Raw genomic sequence first — 22,944 nt, forward strand, 5'->3', positions numbered from 1 at the left:
AGTCCTTTGTTGCTGCAGTGGGGAAATCCCTTGCATTACAGAGTTTCAGAGTGTCCTCAACAGCAGAGGTCCTGGAAGCCCTTAACAGACAAAGCAGCTGACAGAAGTCCTGAGCATATCCCTAGCAGCATCCCTACACCCAAGCCCTTGCCAGGAGAAGCAGATAACTAACAGAAGCAGAAGTCCCGGGCAGCCCTAACTGAAGTGGCTCCTGCTCAGAGTGGTTGTTTTTTATTCTCTTTGTTACCAATCCCTTCACCAGTAAAACCCAACCACATCTATCAGCTAAAATCTTTTCCCAATGAGAGGTGCCAGCATGTCAAGGAGGTGGCTTCTGCAGTGTATTCCAATCCAAGGGTGCCAAGGTGAGGCTGTTGTTCTTGGCACCCATGGAATGTGGTTGTTGTGCTCCAGGCAGCTAAGGAATTGGTAGGCTGAGGAATCCTGCACTCTTCACATGGCCAGCAGCTGCCCTCTGAACAGTGGCAGCAACCATTTGCTGTTTCAGTGTCCTTGTTTGAAGGAAATACTTGAATGGACTTCAAAGTCGTGGTCCTGTTTATACAATTCGTGGCATACGTGGCACAAAATAAAACTGCTTTAAATACATAGATTCTGATCTCTGTTCCCCCAGAGCACAAAGCAGACCTGCTGCAGAAGGAGAGAGAACTCAGAAATATTAAAGGGTGCTTGTGTGCCTGGAATTCAGAATGTGCTCTTTCTTCTCTGCCGTGCACCTTTGTAGTCGCACTCTGACCATGTGGTACCTGTAGTGAAAGTCTCTGGGCAAGTGTGAAAAGCTATCAGAAGTGTTAATCTGAGATGTTTTTCATATGGTAACACAAGCAGAAGGTTGCAGCACTTGCTGTTTAAAAGAGGAGGAAGATGGGGCAACTTTGCTGTGAATTCAGGAGGACCCTGTAAAAGGGGAAGATTGAGAAGCCTGCATCTAAAGCACCATCTTCTTCATTCTCTCTCTGCTTGTAGCACATCTTCCAAGTAAACAACCACGACAAAACATCCCATCTAAGCAAATGTGAACAAAAATCACTGGATCATAGAATTTTTAGGGTTGAAAGGGACATCCAGTGCACAGAAAGAATCACAGAAACATTCAGGTTGGAAAAGACCCTCAGGATCACCAAGTCCAACCATTAACCCCGCTCTACAAAGTTCATCCCCCTAAACCATAGCCCCAAGCACCACATCCAAAGGACCTTTAAACACATCCAGGGTTGGTGACTCCACCACCTCCCTGCGCAGCCAGGACCTGGCTTTTGTTGTCTGTGTTTGGCAAAAGAAGAGAAGAGAAGAGAAGAGAAGAGAAGAGAAGAGAAGAGAAGAGAAGAGAAGAGAAGAGAAGAGAAGAGAAGAGAAGAGAAGAGAAGAGAAGAGAAGAGAAGAGAAGAGAAGAGAAGAGAAGAGAAGAGAAGAGAAGAGAAGAGAAGAGAAGAGAAGAGAAGAGAAGAGAAGAGAAGAGAAGAGAAGAGAAGAGAAGAGAAGAGAAGAGAAGAGAAGAGAAGAGAAGAGAAGAGAAGAGAAGAGAAGAGAAGAGAAGAGAAGAGAAGAGAAGAGAAGAGAAATTAACCAGGTTGGAAGAGACCTTTGAAATCACTGAGTCCAACCTATCATCCATCTAATCAACTAAGCCATGGCACCAAGCACCCCATCCATTCTCTTCCTGAACACCTCTAGTGATGGTGACTCTGCCACCTCCCTGGACAGCCTATTCCAATGGCCAATCACTCTTTCTATGAAGATCTCCAGTCTAAACCTCCCCTGGCACAGCTGGAGGACTGTGACAGTTCCATCTTTACTGCCATGGGCAGGGACACCTTACACTAGATCAGATGTCTCAGAGCCTGGCCTTAAAAACTTCCAGGGATGGCTCTTGATAGGAAGCAGATGTAGGTTTTGTTCCTAATGTATATATACATATATACTTATGGGAGGTTAAAGTCCTGTGCTTCCCAAAGCCACTGTTACAATGGCTCATGACAACTTTGGATAGCTCTTGGCATGTCAGATAAAGGAAAGGTGCTGATGCTAAGGTCTAGGCCACAGAAAGGAGTTGTGGGGATCAAATGAAGGAAAGAAGGACAAATGGCTTCATCCTAAAAGAGGCAGCTGGAGCATGTGAAAATGAAAGGCAGAGCCTCCCAAACCAGAGGAGAAGTAATAGAGATGAGTTGCACTACCTGACACAGGCTGGGACAATCTAGAGTATCATTTGCAAAGCTGAGCAGGGTCTGTCATGTAAGCTCTTATTTCCATGATGTTTCTCCTTTCTCTGCTCTTACTCAATGCCATTCCCCCAGCCCACAGGGCTTCATTGTGTGATTTGGATATCAATTGCTTCTTATCATAGAATGAATCATAGAATCATAGCATGGCCAGGCTAGAAGGGACCTCCAAAGCTCATCCAGTCCAACCTGCCCATGGTCAGCAGGGACATCCCCAACTACATCAGGTTGCCCAGGGCCTCGTTGAGTCTTACCTTGAATATCTCCAGGGATGGGGCTCCAACAACCTCCCTGGACAACCTGTTCCAGTGTTCCACCACCCTCAAAGTAAAGAACTTGTTGCTAACATCCAATCTAAATCCTCTCTGCTCTCATTTCAAACCTTGTCCCTCATCTTGTCACAGAATCACAGAATGACCAAGGTTGGAAGATCATCAAGTCCAACCTGTCACCACAGACCTCATGACTAAACCATGGCACCAAGTGCCACGTCCAATCCCCTCTTGGACACCTCCAGGGATGGGGACTCCACCACCTCCCTGGGCAGCACATTCCAACAGCTAACAACTCTCTCTGTGAAGAACTTTCTCCTCACCTCCAGCCTAAACTTCCCCTGGTGCTGCTTGAGACTGTGTCCTCTATTTCTGGTGGTGGTTGCCTGGGAGAAGAGACCAACCCCCTCTTGGCTACAACCTCCCTTCAGGTAGTTGTAGAGAGAAATAAGGTCTCCCCTGAGCCTCCTCTTCTCCAGGCTGAACTCCCTCAGCTCCCTCAGCCTCTCCTAATAGCAGCAGTGCTCCAAACCCCTGATCATTTTCATGGCCCTTGTTCTGAAGCTTGTTCCCTGGTGTCAGCAGGTGAGGGGACTGTGGCTTCAGGAAGTGTAGAGCTTTAGCTGCAAAAGGCAGGGGTCAGGCATAGCCCTCTGCCTGTGTATGGGTGTGCAGCACCAGTGGAATTATCTGCCTCCTCCTGGCTGCTGTGCAGAGGAGTTGTTCTTCAGTGCAGGTGATGTAAATAATTGCAATCACTGGATCTTTGATACAAGTTTTTTAAAGACAGGAGACCTAGACTAGTATATGATTGTTCCAGGACAAGAAATACAAAGCAGTAAGTTAAAAAAACCCTTTTAGATGGCTTGCAGGTGAGTGTGGAGAGCAGAGAACTGACTGCCTTTAGCTTCAGCCTCAAACCCAGGGGAAAGACCTCTTGCTTTTCTGAGCATTTTCTCCTGGGTGGCTCCTGGCTGTTCTGCAGTAGTGTGTGAATTCCCTTTTGCTGAAAGCTCTCTCTGATTTATCTTCAAAGGATATTTCTCTTGGTTCCTTATTTTGGCCTGAATCACCTCTTTTGTAGGTGACTGTTTGTTTTTTTGGGGGGGGTTTGGTTTATTTTTTTATGTCTTCTCTAAACCCCTTTGCTCAAGACTGCATTTTTCCTCAAGAGCTGCTTTTTGTCAAGTGTCCTCTCTCCTGGGAGGCTGTTGGCTATTTATCAATATTTGATCTGTCTGTAAAACATACTTCTGTGGGGTGGCTGTTTATTCTGAAATGCTCTCTCTCTAAAGTGGATCTTATCACTTCTTGATCTCTTTCTCTGCTTGTCTGCCTTTGCCTCTTTCTTTGCTAGCCTCCTGGCTCTAAGAAGGGCTCTGTCTCTCTAACAAAATGGAATGCAGTCATTGCAAGAGCAAATACTGAACAGCAAAGGAAGATTCATCCAGCACAACCTACAGCAGATGCTTAGCAAAGAGCTTGAGACTCTGCCAGGTGTTTTTAGGTACAAGAGAAAAAAACCTTCAAATGTAAGTATTGCAGAATGAGCTTTCAGGGAGTTTGCAGCAAGATTAAAATAGCAAAGCAGAAAGCAGGAAATGCTATGTTTGGATTTTTGATTGTTTGGTTTTTTTTGTCATATCAGCCAGGCTAAACCTTTTCTAATCCAATGCATTCTTAATCCAACTCCTTTGAGTTCAGTGACACTGAACTAGTGACATAGTGAGTCTGAGTGCACCATCGGCAGTGTGCAGATGACACCAGGCTGAGTGGTGCTGTTGATACACCAGAGGGACAGGATGGCATCCAGAGGGACATGGACAGGCTGGAGAGGTGGTGCCCAGGTGAACCTCATGAGGTTCAACAAGAGCAAGTGCAGGGTTCTGCACCTGGGCCAGACCAATCCTCACTATCAATACAGGCTGGGGGAGGAAGTGATGGAAAGCAGCCCTGAGGAAAAGGGCTTGGGAGTGCTGATGGATGAGAAGCTGGACAGGAGCAGGCAGGGTGAGCTTGCAGCACAGAAGGCCAATGGCAGCCTGGGCTGCATCCAAAGCAGCATTACCAGAGATGGAGAGAGGGGATCCTGCCCCTCTGCTCTGCTCTGGTGAGACCTCACCTGCAGTACTGTGTACAGCTCTGGAGCTCTCAACGCAGGAAGGACATAGACCTGATGGAGCAGGTCCAGAGAAGGGCCATGAAAATGATCGGGGGTTGGAGCAGCTCTGCTATGAGGACAGGCTGAGGGAGCTGGGGGTGTTCAGACTGGAGAATATGAGGCTCCAGGGAGACCTAATAGAAACCTGCCAGTACCTGAAGGGGGCTACAGGATGGCTGCAGAGAGACTGTTTGCAAAGGCCTGCAGTGCCAGGCTGAGGGACAATGGCTTCAAACTACAGCAGAGCAGATTGAGATTGGATGTGAGGAGCAAGTTCTTTACTATGAGGATGGTGGAACACTGGAAGAGGTTGCCCAGGGAGGTGGTTGGGGCCCATCCCTGGAGATATTCAAGGTGAGGCTGGGCAACCTGATGTAGTTGGGGATGTCCCTCATGACTGCAGGGGAGTTGGACTGGATGAGCTTTGGAGGTCCCTTCCAGTCCAGACTATGATTCTATAAATCTGAACCACAACCATTGCAATGTTCCCCCGATTCTACTCTGTCATCAGCCTGTGTGATCTAAATTGCTGCTGCTGTTAAAGATGCAATAAACTCCATTAAGAGATAATAAAGCAGTAAAAATAAGTGGCAAAAACCCTGTTTGTGAGTGTCTCTCCTTTTGTTTTTGAATAGGGATAGATGTTAGGTAGAAGGGAAATTAATGCAGGCTGTGCATCTCAGAAATATCAGGAGTGTTTCTTCCAAGAGTAAACTGAGGCCTCTGAGACGATGTATGGATACCTCAACAGAAAGAGTTGCATTGATCTTTCCTCTGCCTGTAGGCAGTCACTCAGAGCTTTCTCCCAGGTACTCTTCTTCCCACAGATGATTTAGCAGTATATATATGTATGTATTAAACCCCATGCATTTTTAAAGTAATCTCTTTAATGCATTTTACATATTGTACTTTCAATAGCACTGAGTATTCCTGGGAGCCTCTTCAGATATCCATTATTAAGTTTTCAGTAGCCAATATTCCAGTCTACCCAGGAAGTACAGCCTTTGAAGGTCTGGAAGTTCAGGACGTGCTGCTATTGCCTAACCTTGTTTTCCTCAGCATCAAAGTGTGGCTCAGCAGCATTTTGAACGTCAGCTGCTCAGCAGCTGAGTCATGATCTCTTTTCCAATAAACAGAGATCAAGAAAGTGCTCAAAACCATGAGATTTCTGAAATGCACACACACAAAAGAAGGGTGTTTTTATTTGCCTTTTGGCTTGTAAGACTGCTGGATTCACTGAGAGCACAGAATCATAGACGGTCTGGACTGGGAGGGACCTCCAAAGCTCATCTAGTCCAAGTCCCCCTGCAGTCATCAGGGACATCCCCAACTACATCAGGTTGCCCAGAGCCCTGACCAGCCTCACCTTCCAATGCTAACAATTCTCTGATTCTATGCAGTAAAACAATATAAGAAAATCTTACAGGAGTCTTCTCCTACACAGTAGCTTCATTGCTTTCATGCCTCCTATATCCTGTTCTCTCTAACCCTTTCCTCTGCATCTGATTTGGTATAAGCTATATGAGTACACATTGTCCAACAACTGCATTTGCAAGTGCCAGTGCTTCTAAGAGATCACCAGTCATGTAACCTGCAAACCACCAAGGTGGAACTGCAGCCATTTGTGATGGTCCTTGCAGGAACCTCTGAGAATTTGTTAACTGTGTGGTGGGTTGAAATTAACCTCCCCAACAAATTGCAGAAGTACCCCCCAAAATAAACCACCAGACTGGCTCAGAAGATGGGGAAGCAGAATGAAGCTGTATTTACAAAACAAGCATAAATCTAGCATTCTAAAATGCAATGAACATGTACAAAATATATATAGATACATTTACAGGTCAGGAACAACACAAGGACCCCCTGTGAATTGTTCCCCAGACCCTTTTGGATAGTTTAGGGTATCACAGTATCACAGTATCACTTAGGTTGGAAAGGACCTCGAGGATCATCGAGTCCAACCTATCAACACAGACCCCATGACTAGACCATGGCACCAAGTGCCACGTCCAATCTCCCCTTGAACGCCTCCAGGGTCAATGACTCAACCACCTCCCTGGGCAACCCGTTCCAATGACGAATGACTCGCTCGGTGAAGAATTTCCTCCTCACCTCGAGTCTGAACCTCCCCTGGCGCAGCTTGAGACTGTGTCCCCTTGTTCTGGTGCTGGTTGCCTGGGAGAAGAGGCCAACCCCCTCCTGGCTACAACCACCTTTCAGGTAGTTGTAGAGGGCAATGAGGTCACCCCTGAGCCTCCTCTTCTCCAGGCTAAACAATCCCAGCTCCCTCAGCCTCTCCTCATAGGGCTTGTGTTCAAGGCCTCTCACCAGCCTTGTTGCCCTTCTCTGGACACGCTCAAGTGTTTCAATGTCCTTCTTAAACTGAGGAGCCCAGAACTGGACACAGGACTCAAGGTGCGGCCTAACCAGAGCAGAGTACAGGGGCACTATGACCTCCCTGCTCCTGCTGGCCACACTATTCCTAATGCATGCCAGGATGCCATTGGCCCTCCTGGCCACCTGGGCACACTGTTGGCTCATATTCAGGTGGCTGTCGATCAGCACACCCAGGTTCCTCTCTGTTTGGGAGCTCTCCAGCCACTCCGACCCCAAATTCTAGATTCTAGGGTGCTGCTCACAACCTCCCCTCTCCCCCTTCTTTCCTTCCTGGTACCTCACAGACTCAATCTACACTGGCAGAAGGTTAGGAAAGAGCTAAGGGAGCAATGCAAAAGCAGAGGTTGCAGGGAGAAGGAGGAAAAAGAGCCATAAATGTTTAAGCAGCTAACTTTTATCCTCATGAGCAAACCAATGGCATTATATAGACCTATCATTATTTTTCTTTCATATCCAATGGCTAATGTCATTTCCTTTTTCCTCAAATATCTTCATAAAGCTCCTATTCTTTGTTTATAGTTAGGGGCACTAAGCTAAGCCACTTAGCTTTGAACTACAACAAAGTGCTTGGGCAGAGGATAGTATTGAGAATGTGTACGGGGTGTGACATATGTATTGGTCATAAAAATGTGCCTTCTAGTTCTCATGTGCCTATAAAATGTTCTATTCTAGGTCTGCCAGAACCAAACAGAGACAGTATATTCCAAGGACTGAGAATGGATCAAGGATTCTACACATCTAAAGACTTCCTACCTTTGGTAGCAATGGCAAGTAAACCAGGTGTGTGGGATTTGGTTTTGTTGTTGTGTTCAGTAAGTCATTGGGAGTTCTTGAAAGGCATCCTGGATTGGACCAGGAACAGTGTGGCCAGCAGGAGCAGGGAGGTCATTCTGCCCTGCACTCAGCACTGGTTAGGCCACACCTTGAGTCCTGTGTCCAGTTCTGGGCTCCTCAGTTTAGGAAAGATGTTGACTTGCTGGAACGAGTCCAGAGAAGGGCAACAAAGCTGGGGAGGGGTCTGGAGCACAACCCTGTGAGGAGAGGCTGAGGGAGCTGGGGTTGCTTAGCCTGGAGAAGAGGAGTCTCAGGGGAGACCTTCTTGCTGTCTACAACTACCTGAAGGGAGGTTGTAGACAGGCAGAGGTTGGTCTCTTCTCCCAGGCAACCTGCGATAGAACAAGAGGGCACAGTCTCAAGCTGCACCAGGGGAGGTTTAGGCTGGAGGTTAGGAAGAAGTTCTGCACAGAAAGAGTGACTGCCCATTGGAATGGGCTGCCTGGGGAGGTGGTGGAGTCACCATCCCTGGAGGTGTTTAGGAGGAGACTGGATGGGGTGCTTGGTGCCATGGTTTAGTTGATTAGATGGTGTTGGGTGATCGGTTGGACTCGATGATCTCGAAGGTCTCTTCCAACCTGGGTAATTCTATTCTATTCTACCCAAATGGAGTGCTGGTTGTGCAGCAGCACATCCAGTTCTGAAGCACCTGCCAGTGAATAGGTCTGAGGCAGATTTTTCTCCTGGTGAGTGTGATCAGGAAAGTCAGTCCAGGAAACCATAAAGCAAATAGTTGCATGTCACGTTCTAAGCATGTGGTAAATCATTACCTCTACTAAGTGATATTTGTTATTCTGAATTATATTAAAAAGATGTCATAAGCTATTAATTAGCTTAAATTATCTTGAGATAAATAGTATTTATAAGATGGTCTAGAAAAAAATCTAGAATTAAAGATGCTGAGAGCAGCCTTGAAGAAAAGGCCTTGGGGGTGCTGGGGGATGAGAAGCTCAACATGAGCCAGCAGTGTGCACTTGCAGCCCAGAAAATCAACCAGAGCCTGGGCTGCAGCAAGAGAAGCATAGCCAGCAGGTCCAGGGAGGTGATTCTCCCCCTCTGCTACACTCTGGTGAGACCTCACTTGGAGCACTGTGTCCAGTTCTGGAACCCCTATTACAGGAAGAATCTGAAGGTGCTGGAACATGTCCAGGGAAGAGCCACGAGGATGATCAGAGGCCTGGAGCACCTCCCCTATGAGGACAGACTGAGAGAGTAGGAGGTTTTCAGTCTGGAGAAGGCTCCAAGGAGACCTTCTTGTGGCCTTCCAGTATCTGAAGGGGGCTACAGGAAAGCTGGTGAGGGACTTTTTAGGATGTCAGGGTGTGATAGGATTGGAGGGAAATAGATGCAACTAGAGGAGGGAAGATTTAGATTAGATGTTAGGAAGAAGTTCTTCCCCATGAGGGTGGTGAGACACTGGCACAGGTTGCCCAGGGAGGTGGTGGAAGCCTCCTCATCCCTAGAAGTTTTTAAGGCCAGGCTAGATATGGCTGTGAGGTGTCCCTGCCCATGGCAGAGGAGTTGGAACTGGATGATCCTTGAGGTCCCTTCTAACCCTGACAGTTCTGTGATTCTGTGATTCTATGATGTTATGATTCCATGATTCTAATCCTCACAAGCAGATGCTTTGTATGTTGTTGAAAAATGATTTTCCTCGAATCCCAAGCCACGTGCTACATGCTCTACAGATGTGTTTAAGGGAGCACTAGTTCCTTACAAGGCCAAGTTATAGTTGTCTGAGTAGATATACTCAGGACAACAACAGCATGCCTAGGAGTTAGTTAGCCAACCCTCTGCTCATAGGCACCAAATGTAGTCATGTTTTCTGCTTTTACATCTTTGCTTTGAGCACAGAGATGTCTGCATTTGCTCCCCAAGCTGCCTTCAGTGGCCCTGAATGTGATATCCCAAGCCCCAGCTGGGTGTGTGAGATGAGGCTTGTGGCTTCTATGCCACGTTCCATCACGGGCTAGAGTCCCCAAGGTGTTGATTGAAAAGAAACCCCATGTCCAGTGTTCTTAGCAGATCCTTCATGCAGTATGTGGTCTTGTACACGTGGGCACATATTCAACCCCCCTGCATGCCAGTCATTTTCTACAAACTGATTCTCTTACCAGACTTCAGAAATTTCATAGAATCATAGAATCACAGAATCAACCACATTGGAAAAGACCTCGGAGATCATCAAGTCCAACCTATTACCATCAAGTCCAACCTATTCCTAACACCTCATGACAACTGAACCGTGGCTCCAAGTGCCACGTCCAATCCCCTCTTGAACGCCTCCAGGGACAGTGACTCCACCACCTCCCTGGGCAGCACATTCCAATGGCAAATTACTCTTACTGGGAAGAACTTTCTCCTCACCTCCAGCCTAAACCTCCCCTGCCACAGCTTGAGACTGTGTCCTCTTGTTCTGGTGCTGGGTACCTGGGAGAAGAGACCAAGCCCCACCTGGCTATAACCTCCCTTCAGGTAGCTGTAGAAATCAATAAGGTCTCCCCTGAGCCTCCTCTTCTCCAGGCTAAGCAACCCCAGCTCCCTCAGCCTCTCCTCACAGGGCTGTGCTCCAGACCTCTCGCCAGCCTTGTCGCCCTTCTCTGGACACGTTCAAGTGTCTCAGTGTTTCATTAAGCACCACACAGGGCTGCTGGCTTCTGTAGCAGACTTCTCAGACACAATATGTTGAAGGATCTATCTTTGGTGGCAAATTATTCTGCATATAAAAGTGGAGCTTATTACTCCCCTTTCATGCAAAATATTTAGGAAGGGAAATTCTGCATCCCATCTGTACCATCTCTGCCTTTTCCATCAAAGGCTTTTTTTTTTCCCCCCTGTCTGTTTTCTTAAGCTCAAAGTGAGTTGAGATAAAAGGGTGGGGCTTGGTTTTGTTGGTATTAGAGAGTATTGAAAATGAAACAGACTGAGAATCTGTGCTGCAAAACATTTGTGGATTAAAAAACAGCAAAAACCAAACTCTTGCAAAACAATCCCCTCTTGTAGTAATGAGGCTAAAAGTACTTTATAGAATTCCGTGTGGCTCTACAGCAGCCCTCTGCTGTAATTCACCCTCCTGCAGGAGGATCCAGACGCTGTCATCTGCATCTTTTCAAGTGGTGCAAAGCAGCATTCTCAATTTGCCAGGGGGTGCAATGACTTTTCATATATATATGAAGTCACAAAATCACAGAATGTTTGGGACTGGAAGGGACCTGGAAAGCTCTTCCAGTCCAAGCCCCCTGCCAGAGCAGGGTCACGTAGAGCAGGTTCACACAGGAAAGCATGCAGATGGGTTTTGAATATCTCCAGAGAGGGAGACTCCATAGCCCCCCTGGGCAGCCTGTTCCAGTGTTCTGTCACCCTCACGAGTCAAAAATCCTTCCTCCTGTTTCCATGGAACTTCCTATGCCTCAACTTCCACCACTGCCCCTTGTGCTGTCATTGGGCATCACCCAGCAGAGCCTGGCTCCAGCCTCTTGGCACTCACCCTGCACATCTTTATCAGCATGAATGAGGTCAGGCTCTCAGGCCCCTCCTCTCCAAGCTACAGAGCCCTCAGTTGCCTCAGGCTCTCCTTGTGAGGAAGATGTTCCATTCCCTTCATCATCTTTGTGGCTGTGTGCTGGACTCTGTGGTGGGATGGAAGGTAAGGCCGAGAAGCCTCCTCCCTTCCCCCTTTGTAAAGTAAAAGGGAAAAAAAATTGAAGGGAAAGGAAAAAAAAAACTCGCAAGCTGAATTAGCAAAGCAGTGGAGCTATATTTACAAAGCGATGTAGGGTTTGCAGGGGATTATTTACAAATTTACAATATCTACAATATATACAAAGATATACAACAGAGTAACACAGAAATGAGAGTGACCCCCCTCTGGACAGAGGGGGTTCCCCACCTCCGCTCTCCCCTCTCTCCCCCCTTTCCCCAGAGTGGGATAGGAAGAGAGAGAAAAGAGAGGAAAGAAAAAAAAATGTTAGAAGCAGTTTGTGTTAATTGGAAAAGAGTTAATACAGGCCTGTTATCTGTTTTTCTCTCAAGGCCGGAGCCTTGGCAGAAAGCCCAGGACAGAAAGCTGTTGCCTGAAGAAGAGGCGGAAGCAAGACTGAAGATAAGGTGCTGGAGAAACTCAGTATAGTCCCAGCTCAGAAAAGTGCTTCCTCCCACTCGTCCAATGAAATTAGTTTAGACTATTCCTTCCGTTTACCAACTTCCGTCCACCATATTCCCTTTCTTAAGGGGGCAACGTCAACCGGCCACAGTCCACCCCTTCTAAACAATTTCATTGGCTGTTCATACTGTCCATCCAATCCATAACGATATTTACAGTTTGTGAGTAAAGTTCATAGTCCATTCCGGCTATGCTCAGATGTAGATGATTCAAAAGTCCAAGAAAATCAGAAAATGAGAAAAATGGAAAACAGTTCATTTCTTCACCGATGAAGCGAAGAAAAGGGAAACAGGGAAATCTCAGGGTCTCTTAGTTGACTCAGGGCTCTCAGGGATCTCAGGGTTCGTGCACCGTAGATTCCTCATTGATTCTTCCTCTGGACGCGATGTAGCTATACAACAGTTCGAAATTAACCTCTTTCAGCTAAAGTTAAATTTATTTGTGGAATACACTGAATTTCACCATTCTCTTGCATTACCCAATAAGTGTGACCCGGACCTTCAGCTGAAACCACCCCTCGGACAGGTTTAGCCTCTCCTGAGGGTGAAAATACCCAAACAGTTTTACCTAACAGATTCTTTTCTTTAACAACAGGAACTCTATCACCTTCTACTTTCCGTAGCAAATCTGAATGTGCAGGTCCAGCTCGGTTCACTGAACCTCTACTATTTACCAGCCAGGTTGCTTGTGCTAAATGTTTTTCCCAGTTTTTCAAAGATCCACCTCCCATGGCTTTGAGAGTGGTCTTCAACAAACCGTTGTAGCGTTCAATCTTCCCTGAAGCTGGTGCATAGTAGGGAATGTGGAATATCCACTCAATACCGTGCTCTTTTGCCCAGTTCTTTACAAGGTTGTTCTTGAAATGAGTTCCGTTGTCTGACTCAATCCTCTCTGGAGTTCCGTGTCTCCACAGGATCTGTCTCTCCAGACCGAGAATGGTGTTGCGTGCAGTTGCATGTGGAACTGGATAAGTTTCCAACCATCCAGTGTTTGCCTCTACCATAGTAAGCACGTATTGCTTACCAGAACGAGAACGTGGTAGAGTGATGTAGTCAATCTGCCAAGCTTCACCATACTTGTACTTGGACCATCTGTCACCATACCACAAGGGCTTAAGTCGTTTTGCCTGCTTAATAGCAGCACAAATATCACAGTCATGGATGACTTGCGTGATAGCATCCATGGAAATGTCTATGGATCTGTCACGAGCCCATTGGTATGTTGCATCTCTGCCTTGATGTCCTGACGAATCGTGAGCCCACCGAGCTAAGAATATCTCACCTCGGTGTTTCCAGTCGAGATCAAGATTAGAGTCCATGTCTACTTGAGAAACTCTTGCAGCTAGATCTGCCTGATGGTTGTGTTGCTGTTCCTCAGTAGCTTTGCTCTTAGGAATGTGAGCATCGATGTGTCTCACTTTCACTGGAATTCTCTCGATTCGATCAGCAATGTCCTGCCACAGGTTGGCTGCCCAAATGGGTTTTCCTTTTCTCTGCCAACCACTCTTTTTCCAGTTCTTTAGCCAACCCCATAGAGCATTGGCTACCATCCATGAGTCGGTGTAGAGATAAAGCTTTGGCCATCTCTCACGTTCAGCCACGTCGAGAGCTAGCTGGACAGCTTTTACCTCTGCGAACTGACTGGATTCTCCTTCTCCATCTTTCGCCTCTGCGACTCGGCGTGTTGGACTCCACACTGCAGACTTCCACCTTCGCTTGTTTCCAACAAGACGACAGGAACCGTCTGTGAACAAAGCATATTTCTTTTCATCATCAGAAAGGTCATTGTAAGGAGGAGCTTCCTCAGCACGAGTTACTTTCTCCTCTGGAGGTTTGGCACAGTTGATGCCTTCAGGCCAACTTGAGATCACCTCCACTAGACCAGGTCTTTCAAGATTTCCCATTCGAGCTCTCTGTGTTATCAGAGCCATCCACTTAGACCAGGTTGAGTCTGTGGCATGATGTGGTGTGGATCCTTTGCCTTTGAACATCCAATTCAAAACTGGTAATCTGGGAGCTAGAAGAAGTTGTGATTCAGTTCCAATCACTTCAGAAGATGCTTTTACTCCTTCATAGGCAGCTAAAATTTCTTTCTCTGTTGGAGTATAGTTAGCCTCTGAACCTCTGTAACCTCGACTCCAGAAACCAAGAGGTCGTCCACGTGTCTCACCTGGAGCTTTTTGCCACAAGCACCAGGTTGGACCATTGTCACTTGCAGCTGTGTACAAAATGTTCTTAATGTCTGGACCATCTCGGACAGGTCCCAGACCCATTGCTTGAATCACCTCCTGCTTTATCTGGTCAAAGGCTGCTTGTTGTTCAGGTCCCCAGTGGAAATGGTTTCTCTTTCGAGTCACATCATACAGAGGTTTCACAATCTGACTGTATCCAGGAATGTGCAGTCTCCAAAATCCCACTATCCCCAAGAAACGTAGGGTCTCTTGCTTGTTTGTAGGACTTGCCATGGTAGAGACTCTATTTACCACATCCACTGGAATGTGTCGGCGTCCATCCTGCCACCGCACTCCCAGAAACTGAATCTCTGTGGTAGGTCCTTTCACCTTGTCTCTTTTGATGGCAAAACCTGCATCCAGAAGAATGTCAATGATTTTGTTACCTTTCTCGAAGACTTCCTCAGCAGTTTTACCCCAGACAATGATATCATCGATGAACTGGATGTGTTCTGGAGCACCGCCTTTCTCCAGAGCATCGTGGATCACTGCATGACAGATGCTTGAGCTGTGGATCCAGCCCATTGGCAGCCTGTTGAAAGTGTACTGGATTCCTCTCCAGGTGAAAGCAAACTGAGGCCTGCATTCCTCTGCTATGGGAATAGAGAAAAATGCATTAGCAATGTCTATGGTAGCATACCATTTGGCCTCTTTGGATTCCAGCTCATACTGCAGTTCCATCATGTCTGGTACTGCTGCACTCATAGGTGGTGTTACTTCGTTTAGGGCTCGGTAGTCTACCGTCAGACGCCAATCTCCATTCTGCTTCCGCACAGGCCACACTGGACTGTTGAAAGGGGAATGAGTTTTGCTGACGACTTTTTGACTCTCCAACTGACGAATCAGATTCTGAATGGGCAACAAAGAGTCACGGTTGGTTCTGTATTGTCTGTGATGCACAGTCTGAGAAGCAACCGGCAATTTAATGTCCTGTATCTTATGTTGTCCCACAACTGCAGATTCATCAGAAAGCTCAGGTCTGGCAGACAGCTTCAATTTTTGTCCATCAATTTCTATTGAAGCTACTCCAAAAGCCCATTTGTAACCTCTAGGGTCTTTGAAACGCCCTTCTCTCAGAAAATCAATTCCCAAAATACAAGGTGCATCAGGTCCGGTCACAACTGTATGCTTCCTCCATTGTTTACCAGTTAAACTTATATTAACCTCTACCTTACTTAACTCTTGAGATCCACCAGTGACTCCCAGAATAGTTATAGACTCTGATCCCTGATAATTTGATGGTATTATGGTGCACTGAGCTCCTGTGTCAACCAAGGCCCTGTACTTCCGAAATTGCGAAGTGCCAGGCCACTGGATGTACACATCCCAATAGATTCTATTATCTCTGTTATCCCTCTCCTCCCCCTGGCGGGAGGCAGGGCACCCCTAGTTATGGGGAACATGCGCACATGTGCATTGCACATATTGTGCAGGGTTATAACTTTGCATGTTATAACTGGAGCCACTGTTGGAGCCATAAGAGTCGTTCTGGGGAACTGTGGAAGTAACAGCTACCCTTCTGGTACTGCTACCTCGGGTTCTGCCACTTTGCAATTCCCTCAGTCTCCTGAAAAGATTAGAAGTTGGTTGGCCATCCCAGCGGTTCATGTTCTCACCAAACTGATCACGCAGAGTTATCCAAATAGTTCTACGTGATTGCCTTGGTGGTCTATTTTGGAATGACCTGTTTTGGAATGTCCTGTTTTGGAATGACCTCCTTGGAGGACGTGTATTCCTCACAGATGAGACTTGTACCCACCTGGAGGAAGAATTGAAACTATCCCTTTGTGCCAATTGGGATATGGAATTTCTAAATTCATCCTTTAACTCTCTCATGCAATTCTCAATTTTTCCAGACAGAGTTTCAATGGCTGAAACCAAAGAACCACGTGTCATGCTATCCTCCAATTGTCTCATTTGATCACTGAATTGGCCAACCGTAGGAGAAGCTCCACCATAACTTCTTGACACAATTCTGCTTGCCAGAATGTTTGCATAATTGGAAGGAGCAAGTTTGATGATCTTTTTAGCAAGACCAATACCCACAGGAACGTCATCAGGATTCAGAGTTTCATGTTCACCATAGAGTAGCTCTCTAACAGCAAATTCTCTCAAGCGCTTAATTCCCTCATCTATGGTAGTCCAGGGTTTAGGATTCCAGGGAAGATCATCTCGGGAAGGGTATCTCAGGGCAACCGCTATTAAAAGGCGTATCCACAGATTAACCTTACCGAGAGCTTCGCCTAGATGTCTATCTATTCCATTGTCCCTTGAGAGAGTTCCCAACTGAGCTGCTGACTTGTCTCCAACTGTTAGAGCTGAAGCACCTGTATCATAACACCTACTAAGCCAAGCTAGAACTGGCTCCTTATCTGCCCTGGTGAAATCTTTACGGACATTTCGCAATTCCTCCCGTGGTGACGAACAGTCCGTAATATCATCTTCCTCTTCATCTCCCTGAATTCTTTGCCCATAAAATCCTGCTGTCATTCTCCTAAGGATCTCTTTAAGCTGAGAACCACCTTTGCCAGCTGCTTTCCTAGCTTCATCTCTATCCTGCTTTGATCTCACTAGGTTAGCTAGATCTTTAAAACAAACCTTCTCTTCCTCCTGAGCAGGATCTTTTACAGTAGAGGGCCCCTCACCAGGATCAGTCTCCACCTCTTCTTCTCCATCTTGGGCCTTTGCAGCTCTAGTCTTTAAAGGAGCCACCTTAACTGGAGCTGTGTTCGAATTTACAGCCACCTTAATGGAAGCTGACAGGTCCTGAGATAAATCAGCTGCTGGGGCAGTGACTTCCGGTCCCACTGAGGGAGTGGGTGGAAGTGACATTGCTCCATTAATGGCCGATGGAGAAGAAGAAGAAGGAGAAGGAGTGGGAGAAGGAGTAGGCGCCATGTTGATACCAGCCGATGCCCTTGGCCGCTTGCTAGAATCAGCAAAGTCATTTAGAGCTGCCTTACCAATTAACTTTTTAGCCTTCTTTTTGACTGACACGGGTTCTCCACAGTCCTCGTCACTAGATGACTCTGGGACTGATCGAGAGCCACGGCGTTTTCTTTTTGATCTAGTTTTAATAACAAAACAAGCTCTGGACACCTTTTTCTCCCGACGCCAGGAATACAGAGAATACACATTAGTTATCACCAGCAGCAGAATTATACACATGAAATAAATCACCTTTGGATCCCAGGCATCACCTAAAGTTACTGTCTCCTCAGGCGGAATCTTAAAACCCTTTATCTCAATTGGGAGAGTGGTGGAGGTAACATTCCTGTATCTCACTGGCCATAATAAATTAATACATTTTCCATACCATAATTTAACTCTATACATAACCCACATATAAATTGTCCGCACCAAATATTTACCCAGGTAATCCAAAATCAAACCCAAACAATACCTGTAAATCAGAGCCCCAAAAATTGAAAAGAATAATCGCTCCACAAACCACAATACCTTCATGTTTGCTAATTCAGCTAGAAAACACTAAATCAATCAAATAATAAATTGAACTAATTATCTGCCCCACGTTGGGCGCCAATAAAAAAAAATGTGGTGGGATGGAAGGTAAGGCCGAGAAGCCTCCTCCCTTCCCCCTTTGTAAAGTAAAAGGGAAAAAAAATTGAAGGGAAAGGAAAAAAAAACTCGCAAGCTGAATTAGCAAAGCAGTGGAGCTATATTTACAAAGCGATGTAGGGTTTGCAGGGGATTATTTACAAATTTACAATATCTACAATATATACAAAGATATACAACAGAGTAACACAGAAATGAGAGTGACCCCCCCTCTGGACAGAGGGGGTTCCCCACCTCCGCTCTCCCCTCTCTCCCCCCCTTTCCCCAGAGTGGGATAGGAAGAGAGAGAAAAGAGAGGAAAGAAAAAAAAATGTTAGAAGCAGTTTGTGTTAATTGGAAAAGAGTTAATACAGGCCTGTTATCTGTTTTTCTCTCAAGGCCGGAGCCTTGGCAGAAAGCCCAGGACAGAAAGCTGTTGCCTGAAGAAGAGGCGGAAGCAAGACTGAAGATAAGGTGCTGGAGAAACTCAGTATAGTCCCAGCTCAGAAAAGTGCTTCCTCCCACTCGTCCAATGAAATTAGTTTAGACTATTCCTTCCGTTTACCAACTTCCGTCCACCATATTCCCTTTCTTAAGGGGGCAACGTCAACCGGCCACAGACTCTTTCAAGCAGTTCCCTGAGGTCCCTCTTAAACTGAGTGGCCCAGAACTGGACACCATATTCCAGATGTGTCCTCACCAGAGCAGAGTGGAGAGGGAGAAGAACTTCTCTCGACCTACTAACCACAGCCCTTCTGATACATCCCAGGATGGCATTGACCTTCTTTTCCAGTTTAAAAGAGGGGGAACTTGAAGAACTAGTCTTTTCTGGCTCACAATAACCGGTGTCTCTTTAGTCTTGTCTATTAATTAAAGTGGTCTCTTTTACTTAATTTTCCTAGTGTCTGGCTGTAGCAGCAGCCACCTCTTGTGCTCTAAATCATGGAATTTTAACATAAAAGATTTGCTACCTATACTCTTGTCTATCCTTCCCTTCCCTTCCTTTCCCTTTCCCTTTCCTTTCCTTTCCTTTCCTTTCCTTTCCTTTCCTTTCCTTTCCTTTCCTTTCCTTTCCTTTCCTTTCCTTTCCTTTCCTTTCCTTTCCTTTCCTTTCCTTTCCTTTCCTTTCCTTTCCTTTCCTTTCCTTTCCTTTCCTTTCCTTTCCTTTCCTTTCCTTTCCTTTCCTTTCCTTTCCTTTCCTTTCCTTTCCTTTCCTTTCCTTTCCTCTCCTCTCCTCTCCTCTCCTCTCCTCTCCTCTCCTCTCCTTTCCTCTCCTTTCCTCTCCTTTCCTCTCCTTTCCTCTCCTTTCCTTCCCTTCCCTTCCCTTCCCTTCCCTTCCCTTCCCTTCCCTTCCCTTCCCTTCCCTTCCCTTCCCTTCCCTTCCCTTCCCTTCCCTTCCCTTCCCTTCCCTTCCCTTCCCTTCCCTTCCCTTCCCTTCCCTTCCCTTCCCTTCCCTTCCCTTCCCTTCCCTTCCCTTCCCTTCCCTTCCCTTCCCTTCCTTTCCCTTTCTTACTCTAACATTTCTCCAAATGACAGAATCAGAATTGTCAGGGTTGGGAGGGACTTCAGGGATCATCTAGTTCCCCCAAATAATAAACAGAACAGTCTTATTCACAGTAAAATGCCTATTCTTCCTGCTCATTAAGTTCTGAATACCATGAACTTCCCTCCCTTGCACATGCAAAGCTGTGAGCTTACCTTGGGAATGGCCCTGTTACAAAGAGCAGCCTGCTGCTCTGACTGATCCACTCCAGAGCAGCCCCTGAGCAGTCATTTCCCCTGATGCACTTTTGCTTTTCCCACTGCTCAGTGTGCAGATTTTTTTTGTGAGGGATCCATTGCACTAAAAATAAACGTGGAAAGTTTAGAGGGGATTTTGTTGTAAGAAGCCTATTAAGTAAATAGTAAATGCAGTGCCTTAGATGTAGGGGGAAAAAAAGATAGCATTTGCCATACATTAACTATATTACAAATGGAGAGAGAATGTATGCATTAGGGTGTTGTTTCTTCCTCCACTTATGTGTCCAAATTAAAAGCATTGTTTCCTTGAGTGATACTCGTGTTTCTTTACAATTGCATGTGGAGATCTCCTGCTACTGACACAGGATACTCAGGTTACAGTGCAATAATTAAATGGTCATCTTACTGCCTCCTGGCTCAGATGATCACAGACTCATCGAGGATACAGCTCTATATTCCCAGGAGCACAGGATTACAGGGTGTAAGGGGTTGGAAGGGACTCAAAGAGATCATTGAGTATAGCCCCCCCTGCCAGAGCAGGACCACAGAATCCAGCACAGGTCACACAGGAGCACATCCAGACAGGGCTGGAAAGTCTCCACAGAAGGAGGCTCCACAGCCTCGCTGGGAAACCAGTGCTCTGTGACCCTCACAGTGAAGCAGCTCCTCCTCATGTTGAGGTGGAACCTCCTGTGCTGTAGTTCCTATCTATTGCCTTTTGTCCTATCCCAGGGTACAACTGAGCAGAGCCTGTCCCCTCCCTCTTGACCCCCAGCCCCCAGATACTTAGCAGCACTGATTAGATCCCCTCTCAGTTGTTGTTTGTGACATTATTTTTGAAGTTGCAATAATTTCTCTAATTAGCAATGAGTTGTATTTGAACATGATCAAGTGTGGTCTCATAGAGGGGACAGAGTTTTACCAAAGCCTTTCTTGTATCACTGAATCACCAAATACAATCTGTGGCTGATGAACACATAATGTCATTCCCTCTATGTAACTTTATGCAAATCATTTGTAGCAAGCCCACTGATGATTAAATGTTTCCTCCCCATAGAATAACTAGAAGTTACTACAATAACAATATTCTTTCTGCCTCAAGTTCAGCTGCTATAGAAAATAGCCTCTGAGAACCATGTCATAGCCAGAATGGTGTCAGTGCCTTGTAGAACCACAGAATCACACAGAATTGTCAGGCTTGGAAGGGACCTCTGGGATCATCCAATTCCCACCCACCCCCGCCATGGGCAGGGACACCTCACACTACAGCAGGCTGCTCACAGCCACATCCAGCCTGGCCTTCAATACCTCCAGGGATGAGGCTTCCACCACCTCCCTGGGCAACTTGTGCCAGTGTCTCACCACCCTCATGGGGAAGAATTTCTTCCTAACATCCAGTATGAATCTATCCATTTCTAGTTTTGCTCCATTCCCCCCAGTCCTATCACTCCCTGACACCCTGAAAAGTCCCTCCCCAGCTTTCTTGTGGCCCCCTTCAGATACCGGAAGACCACAATAAGGTCTCCTCACAGCCTTCTCTTCTCCAGACTGAACAGCCCCAACTCCCTCAGTTTGTCCTCATAGCAGAGGAGCTCCAGGCCTCTGCTCATCCTCATGACCCTTCTCTGGACATGCTCAGCAGAAAACTGAGGGGACTGGCTTTGAGAAACTATTGCACAAAACTATCAACTACAGACTGTCTTCTGACAAAGAACAAGTATTATTCTTTGTAATCTGTTAAAAGATTGTTTTGTTGTTGGCTTTTTTTAACTGGAGGGGGATGATAAAGAATGTGATAAGTGAGAAACTTACTTTTTGAATAAAAGGATCTGACAATACTGATTTCAAGCTGTCAGGACCCACAATCCTACAAACATGTTGTCATTTGGATTCTATTCAGCTAGAAAGGTGCAGCTGCTTAGAGTACTGACTATGAAATTATGTATATGAACATATCTTAAAAATGGGACTAAAACTGTCTTTCAATGAAGCAGAATAATTTGATAGTGACACTCCGTGCTTGGAAATGGGAAGATGCAATTTTACACTGCTTTGAGTAGAAGAACCTTTTGAGCTGTCATGCAGAAATGGTTTCTCTGCTTGAAAATCTTGTGGGTTGGTTTTCCCCCCCCCCTTCATCTTGCAGGGATGTGTGCCTGCCACTCTCCATTGCCATCAGTACGTGGAAGTGTGATTGTGCTGGGTGCAGGAGACACTGCTTTCGACTGTGCCACGTCTGCTCTGCGCTGCGGAGCCCGGCGCGTCTTCGTGGTCTTCAGGAAGGGATTCACTAACATCAGGGCTGTCCCAGAAGAGGTAAAATTGAACAGCAGCTTTATGAGAAGGAAGAGAGGAATTCTAGGCACAGTGAGATTACTGAAAGGAGATTGTAGCCAGGAGGGGGTTGGTCTCTTCTCCCAGGCAACCAGCACCAGAACAAGAGGACACAGTCTCAAGCAGTGCCAGGGGAAGTTTAGGCTCGAGGTGAAAGAGTAATTAGCTATTGGGATGTGCTGCCCAGGGAGGTGGTGGAGTCACTGTCCTTGGAGGTGCTCAAAAAAGGATTGGATGTGGCACTTGGTTTAGTTGTCAGCAGGTGTTAGGTATTAGGTAATAGGTTGGACGTAGAATAGAATAGAATAGAATAGAATAGAATAGAATAGAATAGAATAGAATAGAATAGACCAGGTTGGAAGAGACCTTCAAGATCATCGCGTCCAACCCATCACCCAACACCACCTAATCAACTAAACCATGGCACCAAGCACTCTGTCAAGTCTCCTCCTACACACCTCCAATGATGGTGACTCCACCACCTCCCTGGGCAGCGCATTCCAATGGCGAACGACTCTCTCAGTGAAGAACTTTCTCCTCACCTTGAGCCCAAACTTCCCCTGGCACAGCTTGAGACTGTGTCCTCTTGTTCTGGTGCTGGTTACCTGGGAGAAGAGACCAAGCCCCTCCTGGCTACAAGCACCCTTCAGGTAGTTGTAGACATCAATAAGGTCTCCCCTGAGCCTCCTCCTCTCCAGGCTAAGCAACCCCAGCTCCCTCAGCCTCTCCTCGTAGGGCTTGTGCTCAAGGCCTCTCCCCAGCCTCATTGCCCTTCTCTGGACATGTTCAGGATTCTCAATGTCCTTCTTAAACTGAGGGGCCCATCACCCCTTGCAGGACACCTCCTGGAGCATACCCAGAAGTGTCCCAACACTCCCCTTTCCCCACCTGAGGGTATACTCAAAACCCCCAGGGCTCATTCTTCCGCCGTTAGGCTAATCTCAGCTGGCCAGATCTGAGATTGCTCTTCCCACTTTTCCTCTTGGCATTATGCCGAGGCAAGCCTAAAAGGC

At 46.5% G+C, this 22,944-nt stretch overlaps 1 protein-coding gene across 5 annotated transcripts in view; it reads left to right on the forward strand.

The window, feature by feature from the left end:
• Positions 1–22,944, forward strand: part of DPYD (dihydropyrimidine dehydrogenase) — a 609,010-nt gene that overhangs the window by 247,649 nt on the left and 338,417 nt on the right. The window contains exons 9-11 of one of the 5 annotated variants that reach the window (XM_068166238.1): positions 7,746–7,853; positions 11,940–12,014; positions 18,257–18,977. In XM_068166238.1, the coding sequence (XP_068022339.1) occupies positions 7,746–7,853; positions 11,940–12,007 (176 nt within the window). In that variant the 3' untranslated portion in view covers positions 12,008–12,014; positions 18,257–18,977. Of the gene's footprint in view, positions 1–1,503; positions 1,908–7,745; positions 7,854–11,939; positions 12,151–18,256; positions 18,978–21,743; positions 21,914–22,944 lie in introns of those variants that run through there. The other 4 variants (XM_068166236.1, XM_068166235.1, XM_068166239.1 and 1 more) reach the window with 4 other exon arrangements.

The sequence above is a fragment of the Melanerpes formicivorus genome, unplaced genomic scaffold, assembly GCF_026170545.1.
Source record: "Melanerpes formicivorus ecotype bairdi unplaced genomic scaffold, bMelFor1.0.p_v2 SCAF_99, whole genome shotgun sequence".
NCBI lineage: Eukaryota > Metazoa > Chordata > Aves > Piciformes > Picidae > Melanerpes > Melanerpes formicivorus.